The sequence below is a fragment of the Pezoporus wallicus genome, unplaced genomic scaffold (genome assembly GCF_028554395.1).
Source record: "Pezoporus wallicus isolate ANWC-B61680 ecotype Strahan unplaced genomic scaffold, APGP_CSIRO_Pwel_v1 contig_2997, whole genome shotgun sequence".
NCBI lineage: Eukaryota > Metazoa > Chordata > Aves > Psittaciformes > Psittacidae > Pezoporus > Pezoporus wallicus.
The window spans coordinates 335,905-353,416 of NW_026637066.1; the positions used below are offsets into that span (position 1 = coordinate 335,905).

The 17,512-nt window shown below is 44.2% G+C and overlaps 1 protein-coding gene across 2 annotated transcripts; it reads right to left on the bottom strand.

The window, feature by feature from the left end:
- Positions 1-8,831: 8,831 nt before the first annotated feature.
- Positions 8,832-15,868, bottom strand: FST (follistatin). 2 transcript variants are annotated; one of them, XM_057403058.1, is made up of 7 exons: positions 15,815-15,868; positions 14,976-15,058; positions 12,813-13,004; positions 12,188-12,406; positions 11,604-11,828; positions 10,341-10,571; positions 8,832-9,614 (listed from the first exon to the last, which is right to left on the bottom strand). In XM_057403058.1, the coding sequence occupies exons 2-7, from the start codon at positions 15,055-15,057 to the stop codon at positions 9,532-9,534; spliced, it is 1,032 nt and encodes a 343-aa protein (XP_057259041.1). In that variant the 5' UTR covers position 15,058; positions 15,815-15,868; the 3' UTR covers positions 8,832-9,531. The 2 variants fall into 2 exon arrangements, with proteins under 2 accessions (XP_057259041.1, XP_057259042.1); XM_057403059.1 differs by lacking the exon at positions 15,815-15,868 and having other exon boundaries at positions 10,416-10,571; positions 14,976-15,254.
- Positions 15,869-17,512: the final 1,644 nt, after the last annotated feature.

The following is a 17,512-nucleotide window of genomic DNA, read 5'->3' on the forward strand; positions in this document are numbered from 1 at the left end:
ACAGTCATAGCACAGTATAATTTGAGACTGGAATAAATGTGCATAGAGCATGAGGAATAAGGAGATACAACTCTTCATGTCTACTTTTCCTGACTATTCAGAGGTGCTTACATGATTGAGAACCTAAGGCCTCAATTCACTTGTCCACACATAGGGATCTTGTTCCATTTAAAACCCATTGAGGTATCACAAGCTTCATCGTGGGGCTGTCAGGACACAGGAGCTATGGAAGAGCTGTCTCCTTTGGGAACAGCAGCTGGAGAGAAACAAGGATAACCTAGGGTGCCTGAAGTGGCCCTAGATAAGTGTGTACTGCCAACTGAACCTTAAACCTTCAAAGTCCAGGTTGAATTCAAGCTTAGGATCTGTTCTTGAAGATGGTGTCTGTGCCACTTTTTGTAAACAACACAAAAGAGTCTTCTCTTCACAGTGGCTATCCCTTCTACTCAGTATGATTGTTCAACATGCGACTCTTTCCTTAACCAAACGTACTTATTCTTTGCCCAAAGTTCATGCATGTGGTGAGGGACAACCCCCACCTCCCCTGATAACACTGAAAAGTTGGGCAAAAATCATAAACATGGCTCCGTCCCACAATGATGTCCTGGTGGTAAGATCACCCTCCTGAAACTGCAGGGTTGGGTGTGATTTATTCAGGCCAGGGGTTGTCAGTGAAGCGCTCTCATCAGTAGACTTCAGCTACCAATGGGTATTTTAAATAAAATGGTGGATGTGTCTTCACTACATGATGCGCCTGATCTTTTCAAGATGTAATACTCACAATTCTGAACTTAATTCTCAGATTTATCTTTATGTACCTGAGATCTTTACTTGAATCTGGCAGTAAATCAGTCAGAAATGAGACTTAATTCTCTGAGAAATATAGGCACTATTAAAAACTTTATCCTTCAGCAGAGATTGAACTCAGCATCCATGCAGGGTTCCCACCTAGTAGCATAACGTCAGTGCTTCCCAAAGTTTTCTCTTAGCAACCCTACTTCCAGGGTCACAACCCCACTTTCATTTTCACTTCCAGGCTTGCGGGCCCCAAGTGGGGTCATGACCCTAACTTGGGAATTGCTCCATAACACATTGAAAAAATTAACATACCAGCCAGTAAATACATCAGCAAAACAAACCCATCCAGTCTACCCAAGACCGTGCACAGTCTGCCATCCCTAGAGGCCTTACCTATTAAACATGGGATTACAAAACCATGTATCTACTTATGAGCTCACATACTGTTTGGGTATGTGTTACCATTGTCTTGTAGTCTTCCTTTGTGTGATTTAGCTAGAAGTTTGGTGTTGACAAATATGTGCTAACACTTTCAAAAATATGACCCTCTTTTTCTTGCTTATTCATATGTTGGAGGTGCTGCTTAGATTTATTATTTGCACATAATAGAGTTCACAGTTATTGTGTGTCAGAAACAAGATCTGGAAAGTCTGCTGTTCCCACAGCTGGAGCAACACATACACATCTGCTAAAAATGCAGTGTAAATTGTATTGTCCTTAGCAATTAATCACTTACACTGTATTCTACTAACTCTCTCCTCCTTAACTCCTACTGGTCTTTACCCTCTTCTCCCTTTTTCTTCCTTCACTGTTTTCTGTTCTCTTTTTCTTCTGTGTCTCCCACTTAATATTTTAGCATCTTCTCCAGAAGTGTGGAGTTTGGAAATGGCAGTGCTATTGCAACAGTTCCTAGTTCTCTTGCAGGATGTTCTACCACTAAATCTCACAGAACTTTGCACAGGTTATGAAAGCATACAAGTTATGAAATCTTAATAACTTCATTTTACAGTAGGAAGATATAACACTGTTCTGGCAAGGGCTGTTACTCTCAGTCACCAAAAAGTCAGTGGCAGCGAAAAAGATGAATCTTCGGTTTCATGTGTCCCATGGTGGACTCCAAGCAAGATGGTTAGTTAGCACAACATATACCAGTAGATGGCACTTTATCATTCATAGCATTGCTTATATATCTGAGGGTCTGACAAAAATGGGTTTCTTGTGTGTACTTCTTCACATACGACTTTAAGCATAATTTTATTTCCCTTTGGTCCTCTGCTGTTTTCCTAGGATCTTTACTCTGGCCTTCTCTTTTTTCATTTTCCTTGCTGTGATGCTTTTCTGTTGCTTCTCCATTTCTCCATTTTCCATATGCTATGTCTCATTTTGAAAAGAAAGGGTGGGGGGGGACCAGAGGAGGAAAAAAAACCACAAAAAACAACTCGTACAAGTGGAATCCCTCACTGATATTCTTCAGAAAAGAGTGATCTACATCCTGATTAACTCATTACTGAGGAGAACTGGGGTGGGGGTGAGCAGGAGCAGTAAGATACGCTGCCAAATGTTCTTAAAGTCCTAAGTTTGTATCTGAATGTGTCGCTCCAAAAGCGCACTTGTAGTGACCTACCTGCATGTACAGATAAAATGGTAATACCATTAGCAGACCATGCTAAGTATCACCATGTATTTTTTGTAGTGTGAGATAAATGGCTGTTTACTAACTTGCAGTATATGTGTGAAACACATCCAAACAAAGACACTGCATGCCCTCAAGTCTGTATTTTACAATACCTTTGCTGTACACAGGCTGCAGCTAACACTTCAGATTCTGACCTTTCTTCCAGATAGGAAATGAGGGGTTTGATTGGGCTTCTTCTGTGGGCTCTGGCTGGATTTTGCCCTGTCAGTGCATGTGGTGCTGCTTGCTAGGTTGCTGACAGTGGCAAGTGACTTTCAATTAAGGCTGAAGTTCCATCAAAGCCGGGAGAATGCCAGGGAGATTAATAAACGAATTGTCACAGCTTCCAGGCATGCTGGGTTGGGAAGTGCAACTCTTGAGTTTGTGGGCTGTGTAAATTTGGAGCTCTGGGTCTGTATCTTTATAGAGATAGACTCAGTGCCATTTTCTTTCCCATAAAATGAGTAATTTATTTCTATAAAGTTCAAGTCCAGATGTGGAAATGCTCAATATTTGCATATCTTTTATGCCAAGTGTCTTAGGCTTTTTACAGTTTTGGTGGAGTCACCAATTGAAACAAGGATTTGAATTGCTCTGCCTAAGCCATCTGTATGTGGGAAAAGATTATGGAAAACATCCCTGCAGGGCTCTTTTTAGTTGCTGTAATGGGTATTACCCATTATTTTTCCAAGTGTCTTGCCTTGGGTTTTTTTCCTGCTATCCTTGCTGTCTTGTCCCGTCTAGCTGGTACTAGTTATTGTATCTTTGATAATTGTTGTCAGTCTGAAAAAAAAACACCAAAAAAAACTGAACAATACAATAGTTTTAAACTGCATTTTAACTGCTTGACATTTTCATCTTATTTACTTGTTTTGACTTAAAAATACAGACAGAAACTTTTGTTCATTTGCTTGCATGTTCTCCAATACACATTCTACTCCTCACAGAATGAATATTCTAGTTATCAGATACTGCATTCCTTGAACAGCAAAAGCTTTTACTAAAATCAGTGGGAAAATAGCATTAATGGCAAATTTTAGATCACTTCAGAATCAGGGAAGGAAAAGACATACTAGAGAAGGAAAATTTTATATTCCTGCTGACAGTTGCATCCAACAGCTCTGGTGATACGACTGTTCCTTCAGTGTTCCTTGAGGGGATTGTTCTCTTTTAACCGGACATTCCTTTCTGATTTTGGAGACTTTCTTAAAAGTGGGTAGACATATCTCTTGATAGGATCACAGGATAATGCAGCTTAGTAGGGTTGTCAGGATCTGCTGTATTGCCCTTATGGGGAAAAATGTTTCCCTTATACCTAGTGTGAACTTCTAGTGTTTCAAATTCGGCCTGTTGTCTCTTGTCCTGCTACCGTGCACTGCTACAAAGACCCTGTCTCCATCCATACGATGGTCTGCTTGTAGGTAGGAAAGGCAGCTCTGAGGTGCCCCCAGAGCTTTCCCTTCTGCAGGCAGAAGAAACTCTCCCTTCAAGCTCTTCTTGCAAGTTAGGTGCTGCAGCTCCTAAGACTCAGCTGGGCTTGCTTGTCGTCAGTGCCACCTTTTTCTACATTGTCCAAGGACTTGAGTAACTACCTATCTGGCTTATCTACATGTCTTGCCCTGTGACCTCTTTTAGCAATGGTTCTAATTCAGAAATCAAATGATAGCATGTTTTAGTATCTTCTAAATGTTTTCTGACAACAGCCACCTACCAACATCATCCTTGTAGATCCAAATGCCTCTTGAAATACTAAGTGATTGAAACTTAAATGGTAGAGTACATAACATGAAGCTCAGCAAAAAATTGACTGGAACACTGCTGTCTGAATGAGACCATTCCAAATTGCTAATAGATCTTGGGAAATGTATTACCACTGTTCTTATGTAAACTGCATTTTTGCATATAGCCATGCTACACAAGAATGATTTTTTTAAAAAATGCTGCTTTTGCAGTGAACCTCTAACACACTATGAAAAAATAGTTCCAATATTTATTTTTTAAATTTTTCAGAAGTCTTTTAAAATCAGGTGACTAAAATTTAGTTCTTGAATGTGAGTGCTGCAGTTTCATTTTGAGTTCTGAGTAGCTGCAGACCTCACTGAAGCACTGGAAATTTCTGATGCTATTACTGAGTGGCACTGGTGGAAATTTGAGGGCCGTTACACATTGAGATCTATGCTAGATCACCTAAATTCCATTATCCTGTAGTATCTGGGAGGTCTGATTAACTGTTATCAAAGTCCAGAGTTCCTACTCAATTTTCTGACATGTTAGTGCTTTTCAATCCCATGGTGAAGGTGAACAAATCCACTTAAAGATTAAAAGATCTAAAGAACATACCTGTAGGTTACAGGAAAATGACCCAAACATAGTTTTAACTCCAAATCAGTCTCTGAGCTGAACATTATGGCTCACACCTTGTTTTCATGTCGTATTTCTCCACTGTGTGATAATTTCATTTGCCACATTGTTTAGGAATAATGAATGAATGTGAATTATACAGATGATCCCAATTAAATGTCAGAAAAATCCAGCCAGAAGGGTCCATTCTGTATTTATACCTAAGGAAAAAAAAAAAAAAAAATTAATAATTAAAGAGTTAACTTATGCATACTGTTTTTCATATAGTACCTGCAAAATTCATGCTGCCATAATGGGTCAGGCAGGCTTTGGAATTACACAAATATCAAACAAAAAATGTAATTTCCCTATCTTCAGGGAGTTATGAATTTAAAATTTGATACCTTGTGAACCCCTTGGTCTATGTACAAATTTTATGCTTCACCAGAAAGCATGGAATCCTAGTTCTTCAAAGGGATAAGATACAGATGTTTCTGTGCTGGTGATTCATTGTATAGTAAAATGTCACTGCCTAGAGAACAGCACTGCATACTGAAATTTAATTTCACCTGATTCCCATTTGGAGGGAAAGAAGGAAACATTTTTATGTTATAAAAAAAAAAGAAAAAGAAATGGCAGCTGTTTGAAATTTGCTGAGAGGTTTGGAATGTAGTTTTAGTTGAGGTGTATTAGCAGGCAGAAAGCAAGCAAAGTTGTAAAAGGTGCAAAATAGGTCCATGATACTGTTCTTATGTCTGTCTTACGAACACAGGTATCAGGAAAGCATTTGAGTATGACCAAAATTCTATATATTCACTTGCATTTATTGTGCAGATAAATACGCTTGGGAACTGGAGCTTTAGAGGCAATAGTCTTATGGTTCGAATGGTTCAAGCTGGGTTTCTTAGAATTAAGCTGATTTTACTTAAGTGCCCTAATATGGGTTTCTGTTTATAAACATACGTGCTTCACTCTGTGTTAGTGTGCCTGCATTTGTAATGGAGTTCACAAGCCTGGGATTCAGTACCAAAGTAAACTCCACTGAGCTAGAGTTTCAGAAGTATGATTTACAGCAAAGGGAACATCTATGCCAAACAACAGAAAACACTCAAGAGAAAGATATTTCTGAAAATGTATTTATCTTCTGGTTTTAGGAGCTTGTACAATATAGTTTCAGAGCTGGAAACCACCTTCTTGTACTTAAGACATCCATATATCTCTGTGTCACCATTTAAACCAGGATAGCATGTGCATCATGAAAAGAAGCAAAACTAAATGAAATCAAAAATATGCAAAAGAAGGACATGAGGTAGAAAAAATGGATTCAGCACTTTCCTTAGATTGAGGGAATTAAGTTCACATTTCCATTTCCCAGGAAATTCCCTATATACAAGCCTTGAAGAGATTAAAAAAGTAAAGCCTCTCCTGGTGTATGACTCAGTGTAGAAAAAGATGTGAGATTTGTAATCTTGATTTAGGCAGAGAGTTAAACGTGATTTCATAGCTCAAGGATGGAGGTGCTTACCTGCTGGGGGAAGGAGGAGGGGAGGCAACCTGGATTCTGGCCCCTGCTTCAAGCACTATGTACCTATGTTACTCAATTACAAATGCAAATTGTGTAGGCAGCCCCTGGGGCAAGAACCCAGGACTTCCTCTTCAAAAGGAGCACCTATTAGGGTTGCAAATTATCCTCTTTCAATGAATCTGGCTTCCTCTCCAGTACAGAAGTATGGCTTCAGCAGGCAAGACAGACAGTTCTCCAGCCTGGGCTTCACCTGGAGTTGGTGGCAGATGCACTCTTGGGAGGTGTGGGAAAGATCTCCTCAGAAAGAGACTAGCAGTGAACATGCATCTCCCAGTTCATGGAAGAGTGCCTTATCTACAACTAAGATATTATGTAAGACGTTGGCAGTCATGCTGCTACAACCTCTGGACATGTTTCTGGGAGAAAGTCTCTGGGGCTGTTGTGTTTCATGATGAGGCTGTTGTAGTTAGTCTTACCTCATGAAGCCTCTCAGGAGGTGCCTCACCTGTACATCACGCAGGCTTTGGGGCAAGGTAGGTTTCAAGATTCTCAGCTGTATAGAAATAGCAGTAGCAATTTGGAAATGCAATAGCAGAACTTTTAGATCATTTTATCAGCAAAAACCTGATGCAGAATCTTGTGGTGGTTTTGCATACATGTGTAAATATAGCTTCCTCGCATTCTTGTTGCTGTTCTTGAATTTGTCTGTCGGTGACTTTCTCAAAGTTATTTTGTGATCCAGCAGCAGGGTATCAAATTAGAACCCAGAAATCCTGCTCTGCTACAGTCTCTCTGTAAGACATGTAAATATATTTACAATTAAAACCAGTATTTTAATGTTGTTTTGTTGGAAAAGAAGTAGCTGGCACCTATCTGATTTTGAGAAAAAAACTCCTCTGACACTCTCCATATCCATTAAGTATTTTGTCTCTATGTTATTGTCATGGGTTTGTTATTTCCTTGAAAGATTTTCTGATAGGTTCTTTTTCAATCTCTCTGTTCTCCAGTCCCTGTTATCTTTTATTCTGGGTTTTGTTCCCTCAGGAGACTATAATCCTGCTTGCTTTGCTCCTCTCATCATGTACTTCCTTCCAAAGGGACTACTTGTCTAAATGAAGCAACAGGAGGATGAAGGGCAGATGTTTTTTACTATTATTTTGAATACAATATTATAAATGCACACTTGTAACTTTTATGCATAAAGGAATACATTATATTTGCTTTGGATAATGCTAAACAATCTATAACAAATTAGTATTTACAGTAAAAAATACACAGAAGACTACAGCAGGAACAGCTTTCAAATATGATTTGTCTTTAAAAAAAATTGGTTAAGTCAGTTTCTGCTCTCAGGCTTCAGTTCAGAGAAGCATTTACACCACCACTGAATAAGGTATTTAAGTACATTTTTAAGTTTTATGTGGTATGAGAAATTTTGGTAAATGGGTCCTTATTTGGGAGAACATCATAGCCACATAGATTTTGGTCCCTGCTGTGCTTATGGCTGCTTCCTTTCTTCAGTTCACTGTATTAGTATTCATTCTTTAGTGGGTCCAGTTCATCCAGTTTGAATATTGATTCACCAGAAAGAACTTGAGAATTACCTTCCCTTTGTGAAAAAGGAACTTCCAAATGGTAATGTGCTCTTTGATGGTTTTGGTTTTTGGCTGGTTTTGGTGAGGTGTTTTTTTGCACTACTTGTTACTTATTTTGAATTTGGACAAGTAGGCCCCACCTTGCTTTTTCTGTTGGTCATCTAAAATGGTGATACAACTGCAACCTCAGTAACATGGATCTGAAGCTCATCAAACTTTCAAATACATATTCAACACCTCCTAGAAATAAGGAGTTAAAAGATGTCCAAGAAATGAGAGACTTTTTATTTAGTGGATGAAGAAGGAAACAAAAATACTGCATCTCTTCCCCTCACTCACTGTACCTGGATTTAAAATTAGTGCCAATGAACTGAAGACACTGCTCCTATCTGAAAAAAAAAAAAAAAGGTTTCCTCAATCAATGTCAGCTGAAAGCTTTGGCCTTAACCAGTGTGTTTCACTGCTAGCCACACACAAGGCTCCTTTCCCCTAACCACCTGTATACTGTCTTCTTTGCACCAGAGGGCAAGAACCCTTTAGAACCAAAGCTGAGGATTGCCTCTAAGGAAAATTCCATTTTTATTTTTTTTTTTCACGCATCATTTATTTACAAATACACATTATAACTTTTATATACATTGCACATTTACATGGTAGAAAAGTACAAAACTATATATTTAAATGAATTTATATTTAACTCGCCATGTTTGAAAATATAAAATTGCATCAGAAAAAAAGTATTATGAAAAGCAAGAAACTTGAACTGATAAAGCTTTGATATAACTTTTAGTGACACACTGATTGGGAAAGAAAACTTTGAAAGTGGTACTGAAAGACCATCTTAAAGGAAACACCTGATAAAACAGTTATGCATGTTACAAAAAAAAACCCGAAACAATAAAAATAAAATAAAACCTTTATTCTTATTCAGTAAGCCCTGTAGTTAACAACCTTCATAATCCGATTTCTTTGGGTCTGGAATTTGTATAGTACAGTATAAATGCTCAGAACATTGAGATCACTTCAGTACACGATGTGATCAGAAGTAGAGAAAAGTGAAGTGGAAGAAGTTTCCTTAAAGATTGCCTCACTGCACCCTGGAAGTATACTTAAGTCAGTTACAACGCCTTTTGGTCAGTCAAGATTCCTTGTAAACAAAAACCCGAGGAGCTTTTACGTACAGAACCGGCAAGAAGAAAATCCAATAAATAAACATAATAGAAACCAACATGCAAGTTTGTTAAAGTGGAAAAGAGTTAACATCAGTGAAACAGATGAGATCATGTGGGTAAGCTCTAAGGAATGGACTTTTATAGTTTGCAAGAAAAAAGAAAAGCTTTACTTTACAAGCAAGAGACCTCACAATAAATAACACTGCTCTTCCCGTAACGAATAAATTTCTTCAAAAAACAAGGTGTATAGTCAACCAGACATTTTATGTATAAATTATAAAACATGACACAGTATAAATAAATGTCTACGAGACTCAACTATATGTATACTTTTTTTTTTCTCCCCAAAATAAATAGGCATACACTTATGTACAGTATGGACATTGATTTTGTGCCCAATGGCTGTTCCAATAAGTGATGGAGCTTTTACCACTCTAGAATGGAAGATATAGGAAAGCTGTAGTCCTGGTCTTCATCTTCGTCTTCGTCCTCTGGGTCTTCATTAATGGCTAGATGGGGGAATACAGGGGAGCTGTTGTTTAAATAAGGACAACAACAGCGCAGAAGCAGCTCAGTGCATGTTTTCAAAGCCCTCTGAACAGCCATAATACAGCGTTGCATTTTATGCGACTTGTAGTGAGATGCTCTTTGGCATCTGCTGTTATGCAATAAGGTTTTTTATACGTAATCTATGAAGTCAAAACTGCAGGAAGTTCTGAAGAATCAATGGCTCAGGTTTTATTGGCAGATTCCTGAAATCAAATGAAAAGCGCTCTTGCGTTCTAGGTTTAATTGTTTTGTGTCCTTCATTCAGAGTTAGAAGAGGCAACTGTGCTCAACCAGATGCCCATGTGCTACCATTAGGCTTGTTCTTTTGGACCGAGTTAAGAGTTTATCAGGGCGTTAATAAAGCAATCAGCGAAGCACACGAGAGCAGACAAAGTAGGAAAAAAAAAATCACTAGAATTACATTCTTAGGGCAACCCCTTTCTGACAGAATGACTTGTCCTTTGAATATCCCCAAAAAACCCAACTTGAAGGTCAGCTGGTTGTTGATCTATTGCATTTAATCAGTAACCAAAGTGTGTGCATGATAGGTACATACGTATATGTCACCTGTGCTGTATCTCAAATCTCCAAGTCGAGCTTTCTTATGTTTAAAGGCGTAAGTCTTCAGTACCTAGGGATTGCCTTCAGAAGCTTTAAGTGTCTGCAGAGTTAAAAATCTCACTTACAGTTGCAAGATCCAGAGTGCTTTACTTCTAGAAGCACACCCATGGAGCAGGCTGCCTCTTTCATGGCACACTCACTTGGGTAAGTGGTGTTATCGCTGGCACAGACTGCCTCGTCTGACTTGCTTTCAGGGCAGAGCTCATCGCAGAGGGCGCACCGACCTCTGCCAACCTTAAAATCCCACAGGCATTTCTTCCCAGCACTGCACTGAATGTCTTCACAGGATTTGGCTTCTAAAAATACACACAGGATACAAGAGGTAAGTGAAAAGACAAAAAAGAAAAGCAACAACAAACAACCCCAAATTCCTCTTCCCCTTGTGAACTGTGAATAGACAAAGCTCAGATGCAGGAGATGTGAAGATACTTGCTGATTTTGCTCAAGCAAGTAGTCCCTCGGACACCATTGCCTGTCTATATGTGGGGGAGGAAAGACAGCTGTGCCAGCAGAGCTTGGCCCTGGGAATACAGAATTACATTTGCCTATTGTACATGACTTTCCTGCTTTGTTTGAAGTCTGTGGAAATTCAGCTCTCCAAATTAGTGGTAAGTGCAGAATTTGTCAACACATTCAGCATTTCTAAATCAATTATTTTTAAACTAACCCACACAGAGTAGTTGCCTACAAGACTGGAAAGAGAATTCACCTCAGCCTTTGCCAACTAAAAGCAGCCTCCCCCAAATTTCCTCAGCAGTTTTGGAGAGCAGAGCCTGCCCTGAAGGTGCTTCCTCATAACTTGCTTCACTATCAGTCCTTTCTGGAAATCACAGTACAAAATGTCAGGATGCACAGAGATTATTTTCCTATCTTCACCCACCAACTGTCTCCAAACTCTGCATTATTTCTAAAGAGGGAAAAGTGATCAGATGTTTCCAATTAAGTTAAAGCAAGCTTTGCCAAGACCACTTGAAGACAATTGTTTCCAGGAATCCAGATCCACTGAATATCGAGACCTTGTTACACTGTAACCATGTCATCATCTATTTAATGGCGGCTACTTCTCCCTTGGATACTAATGTCAGCACCCACAGTGATAGCAAGAGAAGCAGGATCAGTCCCTCTACTCCCTCACCCCTTCCGCAGCCTTTTCTAGGGCAAAGCTCTCCCTGGCTCTCCTTCTTCTGGTGGGGAGCACTAACCCAGGCTGCTGGAAGCCTCTCCTCCTCCCCAGCGCTCACTACGTCCATCCAATTGCACACACAGTACTCTGAAACTGCTGACCAAGGAAGCTCCCCCCCCCCTTACCCTCCTACCAAGATACCTACTGATGCATTTTCCTTCGTAGGCTAATCCAATGGATCTGCCCAGTAGACAAGTAGCTTTCCTCAGGTGGCAGGCGCTGGCGTAAGTGATGCCATCATTCCCGCATAGATACTGTTCAGGGGAGGTAGGTTCTGGGCAAATTCGATTACATGTCACACAGTAGGCGTTGTTAGTTTGGTCAACCACACACGTGGAGCTGCCGGGGCATAAGACATCCCTACAGGTCTCTGAAACAAAGATGGAAACACACAGAGATTAACAGGAGATCCTGGAGCCCTGTTGAGGAGTAAAAGGGTGCCACAATGAAACAAATGATCAGATTTGCCTTCACTGGCTCTCACCATTTAAGGGCAGCTGGAGGGAACTTTCCCAACTCAGGGTAGCTAGTGGGACACAAGTGCTGCTAGACTGTGAGGAACCCTCAATCCAGCTAGGGCCTTGTCTGCTGAGCATGGTTTAGCTACTGTCTCCCAGCATTAGGAACACCACTCTGGCTCCTGTGGGGAAGTACATCCAACAGCTCCTCCCTACACTGACACACACCCTTTGGCATTGGAGGGAGATGGGATTAGATATGCAAACCTACTTTTGCATTTGCCCTGATACTGGACTTCAAGTTCGGGCTGTTCTTTACATCTGGCTTTGAGAAGGGCACACTCGTTCCTGTAGGTTTTCCCATCTAAGCCACACACGGGACCCTTCCAAGTGATATTAGAGCAATCCGGAGCACAAACACACCGAGGTTTGTTCTTCTTGTTCATTTTACATTTCTTCCCGGGTCCACAGTCCACGTTCTCGCATGTTTCTGATGGAAGGAAAGAGGCACCACTTTAGTACCGAGTGTGCAGAACAGACCTGGTGTCAAAACTGCTTGAAGAAAAAAAAGACACTGTGACCCCAAAGCACAAACACCTTCCCCTCACCCCCCTCCGGGAAACACCACTCCAGGGAAATTGCCCCCGCCGCTGAGGGCTGGGGCAGAGGGGGTAAAGAGGAGGTCGCTCCCCTCCTCCCGGCGACCAAGCAGAGATGGGGTTCCCTCACCCATCCCGGGGCCGGTATGAGACGCCCCTCAAAGGCCCAGCGAGAAAGGAGGCGGGAGGAGAACGCTCTGCCCCCGTCACCCCCCTCCTTTCCTTCCCAACTCCTCCTCCCCCAGGCCCTGTCTGCACCGCTTCCCAGCCAAGAGCAGCTCGCCAGCACCCCCTCACCTTTGCACGGGATGCAGTTTGGAGCTCCCCCATTAAAAATCATCCACTTAAAAAGCGTGTTGTCGTTGACGTCCTCCTCCGTCCACGAAGTCGTCAGGCGGCCGGTCTTGCAGCACTCCTCCTTGCTGAGGTCGGTTTTGTAGAGGACCTGGCAGCGGCCGTTCCGCGCCTGCCGGAGCCAGCAGTTCCCAGCTGCGGGGGGGCCGGGAGGACAGACAGACAGACACCCAGCCGGGTCAGTGGCGGTCGCCAGTGACCCAGACACAACACGTGCGCTTCGCAGTGACTTTTACTAGACTGTTTACTTTTATTTGTCCCGTTTCATAACCTGCAACTACTCCGGCCCACTGGGGAGAGCAGTCGAAAAATTTAAAAATTAAAAAAAAACAAACCCCGCAACCCAACAAACTGACCCCACCACCACCACCACAACCACCAACAACCAAACCCCCAAAACCCACCCTCCCCCAAAAGAAACTCAGAGAAAACCCGATCAAAGCAGGACGAGGCAGTTTTCGGAGGTATTTATTCCATATGTAGAGCAGGAGCACTGCCGGCACGTGACAGAGGCTTGAAAAGGATGTGCATTTAAAAGGGAATAAAAAGAAAATCGCGCTTGCAAATTCCTTCCTCCTCCCCCTGCCCTCTCCTCCTCACCGTGGCTGCACAGCAGCATTGTTTTAGTGCCGCACAGTGTTTCAGTCTCAGCCCATTTTGCAATCTGCACGAATTGGGAACATTTGCTCTTAGCGAGGTCTTTCGAAATCCCCACATTTTGCTGCTTCTATTAACAAATGTCTTTCCTTCACTAAAATAAATCAGCAGAGCTCCCAAAAAGTGAGCAAAGTACATAAAATACAAGGGCACACAGAGTAGGAGGTCCCTACAGAGTTTTAGAAATCGATCAAGCTGGAAAAGTTGTAGGTGCCGTCTCTCCCGCACGCATTTCAGAAGAAAGTACACTGACCTTACACCGGATAGAGTGGGTTTGGGGATTTTCCCCCCCCCCCTTTTTATTTTTTTACTAGTATCCCTGTTATTCGTGGAGTCAAGCCAAGAACATTAGTCCAAGCAACTCCCCCTTTTTCAGCTGGAGAGTTTTGGTTGGGATGAGTCTCTCGTGAATAACCAATGTGACTTCTCCAGCAACTCAGTACCAATTGATTATGGTGCTAATCTGCCTCCTTACTCCAATGGCAGCGAAGGGCCAGGATCAGCCAGACGGGATGTCGCTGGACGCGGGGGAATATCCCCCTTCATTCTCTCCCCCCCCCGCCCCCCCCCCGCCCTAAAAATCATTGCACAAACAACGCCTCTAAAAAAAAAAATAAAGTTTTACGCCTCACTGTTGCCCACATTAGGTTAATTTATGCTCTAGTGGGAGAGAAAAGGAATTAAAAAACAGAACAAGTAATGGTAAGACATCCAGGCTGGGGCTGGAGCACAGTCAAGATACGGGGAAAAAGCCCCCAAACTAAAAATCATTATTCCCTTGTGTCGAAAGAGGGCTCTTAAGAGTTGTCAAAAAAGCAGGTTCGGGTTTGTTTTGCTCGCAAGAAAAAAAAAAGGCAACAAAAAACCCCAAACCAACTCATTTAAACCTAATCTTCAGTGCAGGGGAATTTACAACACTACCATTTATTCACATACACCAAAAAAGCGGGGGGGGGGGGGGGGGGGGTGGGTGCAGGAGGAAATTCTAATATTAAAGGAATGTCCGGAAAATGACCACTTACTGGTTCCTAAAAATGTCAGCTGTAATCGTGGGGCTCCCCATCATCACCTCTCCTTCCGTCAGGAAGGAGGCGAGATAAAAATCTGAGCTAAATTACCAACAAACTTTGAGCACTCAAGCGGGAGCTGCGACTGGGAAAGTTCCCTCGCGATGCTGCTCTTCATTCACGCTGCATAATAACAGTAAATACCAAGAAACATCCTTATCTGTCCTCTGTGCCCATGCAGAGCAGTGCGAAGATCCGATCAAAAAGGCATCTAAATGACACCTCGGTACAAAGCAATCCCATGCCCACAGTTAACTTCTGTCCTGTTGGACCTTGGAGAGAGGCGCTTAACACCGCAGCCAACGAGACCGTGCCCGAAAGACGGAAAGCAATAGTAGTAATAATAAAGAAACGCATCTGCGAATAAACAGTCTGGTCTTACCCTGCACTGTGTGATCTTCCATGAAGTGGCACAGAAACATCAGGAGTAAGAGCATGCCCGGCTGGATTCTCTGATTTAACATCCTCAGTGTAGCAGCGAGTGAGAGACACAGAGACGGCGTGAGGGGGAGTAGGGAGAGGGAGCGAGCACTAACCAGCCTGCTTATGATCGCTCTATTGAATGAACGTCAGGCTCTGAATGCAGTCTCTCTTTAAATCTATACGGGGGTCCTAGCTGTCTGCGGTGGGCGGTCTCCTAATGTGTGTGTGTGTGTGTGTGCGTGTGTGTGTGTGTGTGCGTGTGTGTGTGTGTGTGTCTGCTCGGGGGTGGGGAGATTTAAAAAGTTCAGTGTGAATCAGGTGACATTTTCCACCTTCTGGAAGCCCTCTCCAATTATCTGCTCTAGGTGCACGCAGGCTCCGGCGCGCACCCGCGCAGCCCCGCTCGCCGCAGGAGCCGGAGCCCTCCGGCGCGGCCGCGGACGGCAGAGCGAGCCCCTCGTCGCCTCCGCTGCGGAGTCCCCCGCGCCCTCGCAAACTGGAGACCCGGGGAAGTCGCGGCCTCTCCAGGGGCGCCCCTCGCCCCCTTTGCGGAGAAGCGTTGGGAGCGGAGGGGGGGGGGGGGGGGGCGGGGCGCGGAGGGTTCCGCGGCCGCGGAGAGCTGTCGTCCTCGCGCGAAGCAGCTGCTAAGATTAAACCTTGTTCCCCGCGCCCGAATCAGCCCCCGAAATACCCCAACCTGAACCTACCAGCCCACCGACCTGCCCAAGCCCCAAAACAACCACCGACAGAAAAACAAAATATCGAAAAGGGAAAAAGAACCAAATAAAAGTTTAATACCTAGGGCTGTGCCCAAGTGACAGCCTTTTCAGTGGGAGCCCGGGAGGACGAGACGGGAATGGGGGCGACGTAGGCGGTCTCCTTTCAGAATCAGAAAAGATTGCAACATCGATAATGAACTTCTAGGGCACTAGTTTATTAAGCACAGTCTGGCATTATTCTCCCCTTAGAAAAGTTGGCGGTCTCTCATTTATAACATTTTTTGGCACCGCTGAATGAAACTGAGTAGGCGATATTTCCTTTTATACAAAACGATTACTTAACGGAAAATGGTATTGTTTATTCAAAAGCTGCCTTTTAAATTTCGATTCTTTCGCTTTTCTGAGCCACCAAAGCACAACAGACTGCGAAGTATGCAGACAGGAATGCCCGGACAGTGCCGGGTCAGGGGCCGGTGCGCCGCGGCCGCCCGCGCCCTCCGCCGGGCCCTCCCCACACCCCTCCTCCCGCTCCCGCCCCACGGTACCGCGCAACACCCCCCCCCCCCGCCCCCTCCCCACAACTGCAAATAACTCAGTGATAACAGATTTTTTTCCACCAACTGCAGGAGATAGTGCTAATCTTTTAATAAAAGATCCCATTACAATGGGATCTGTCTGGACAGACTATAATAGATCCAGAAATACAGCCGTGCTAATATTAGAAGACAGTTGTTTGGGTGCCTCAGACCGGGCCCTGGTCCCGCTTTGAAAGTGGGCATGAATCACAATGTCCCCCGGTACCACCTGCGGTCACACGCATTAAGAAGCAGACTGGTAAATGATTGACCTCGCTGCATTTTTTTTTTCCTTTTTTTTTTTTTGTTATTATGATCATCGTCCTGAGCAGCTCTCGGGCATTTTGAGCACTTCAGAAGCTCCAGGACTCCACATCCTTTTTAGTCTTTTCCCAAATTGGTGCCACTCTCCCCCCCCCCCCCCCCCAACTCCCCCTTCCTTTCCCTCCCCGCTCTCAGGAGCAGCGTTAATGCAGGGTTGCTTAGTGCCCTCTAATGGCAGACACTAACAATACCAAAACACCCTGCACCCCTTGCGTCGCGGATGAAGGGCTGCTTCCAAACCCTGCTTTTCCTGCCGGAGAGGATGGATGAGGGGAGCAAGGTGCAACCTCCCCCCACCCCGGGGCCGGTCCCCACTGGCACGGCTGTTACGGGCTGTGCGGGCACCGGGGGAGCCAGGCGGGATCGGGCCGTCGGGGGGGGGGGGGGGGGGGGTGCGACGGGGGTTGTTGGAAGGGGCGCTGGGCCCGCAGAGGCAGCGAGGACGGCCTGGCTGTCCTCGCCGCACCCTTCCGCGCCCCCGCGGAGTCCCCTCCAACTTGCTCCGCGGGGTCCGGCCGTCGCAGCTCTGCTGCGCACCTCTGGAAGCAGCGTATTCCACATCCCGCCCCCCCTCGCTTGCCCTCCGCGGCAGGACGGGGGCCGAGCCGCTTCCCACCCAAGCATGGTGTCCTGGGATGGGGGGGGGGGGGGGTTCGAGGAGGGGGGTCCTGGCTGCAGGGCGGGGAGCGCAGGCGGCTGCTCCCGAAGGAGAGGCACAGCCCGGCCGCGGTGCCGTGCGTGCTGCGGGGCGAGGCGCACCTTTTCTTACGCGTTTGTCTGTGTTTTTTAATAATTGGCCAGTACGGTGTTTATCCTGATAATGTTTTCAATTATAGAGAGGCATTTTCAGGCCGTATTCCTGGAAATGAGATGCCAGA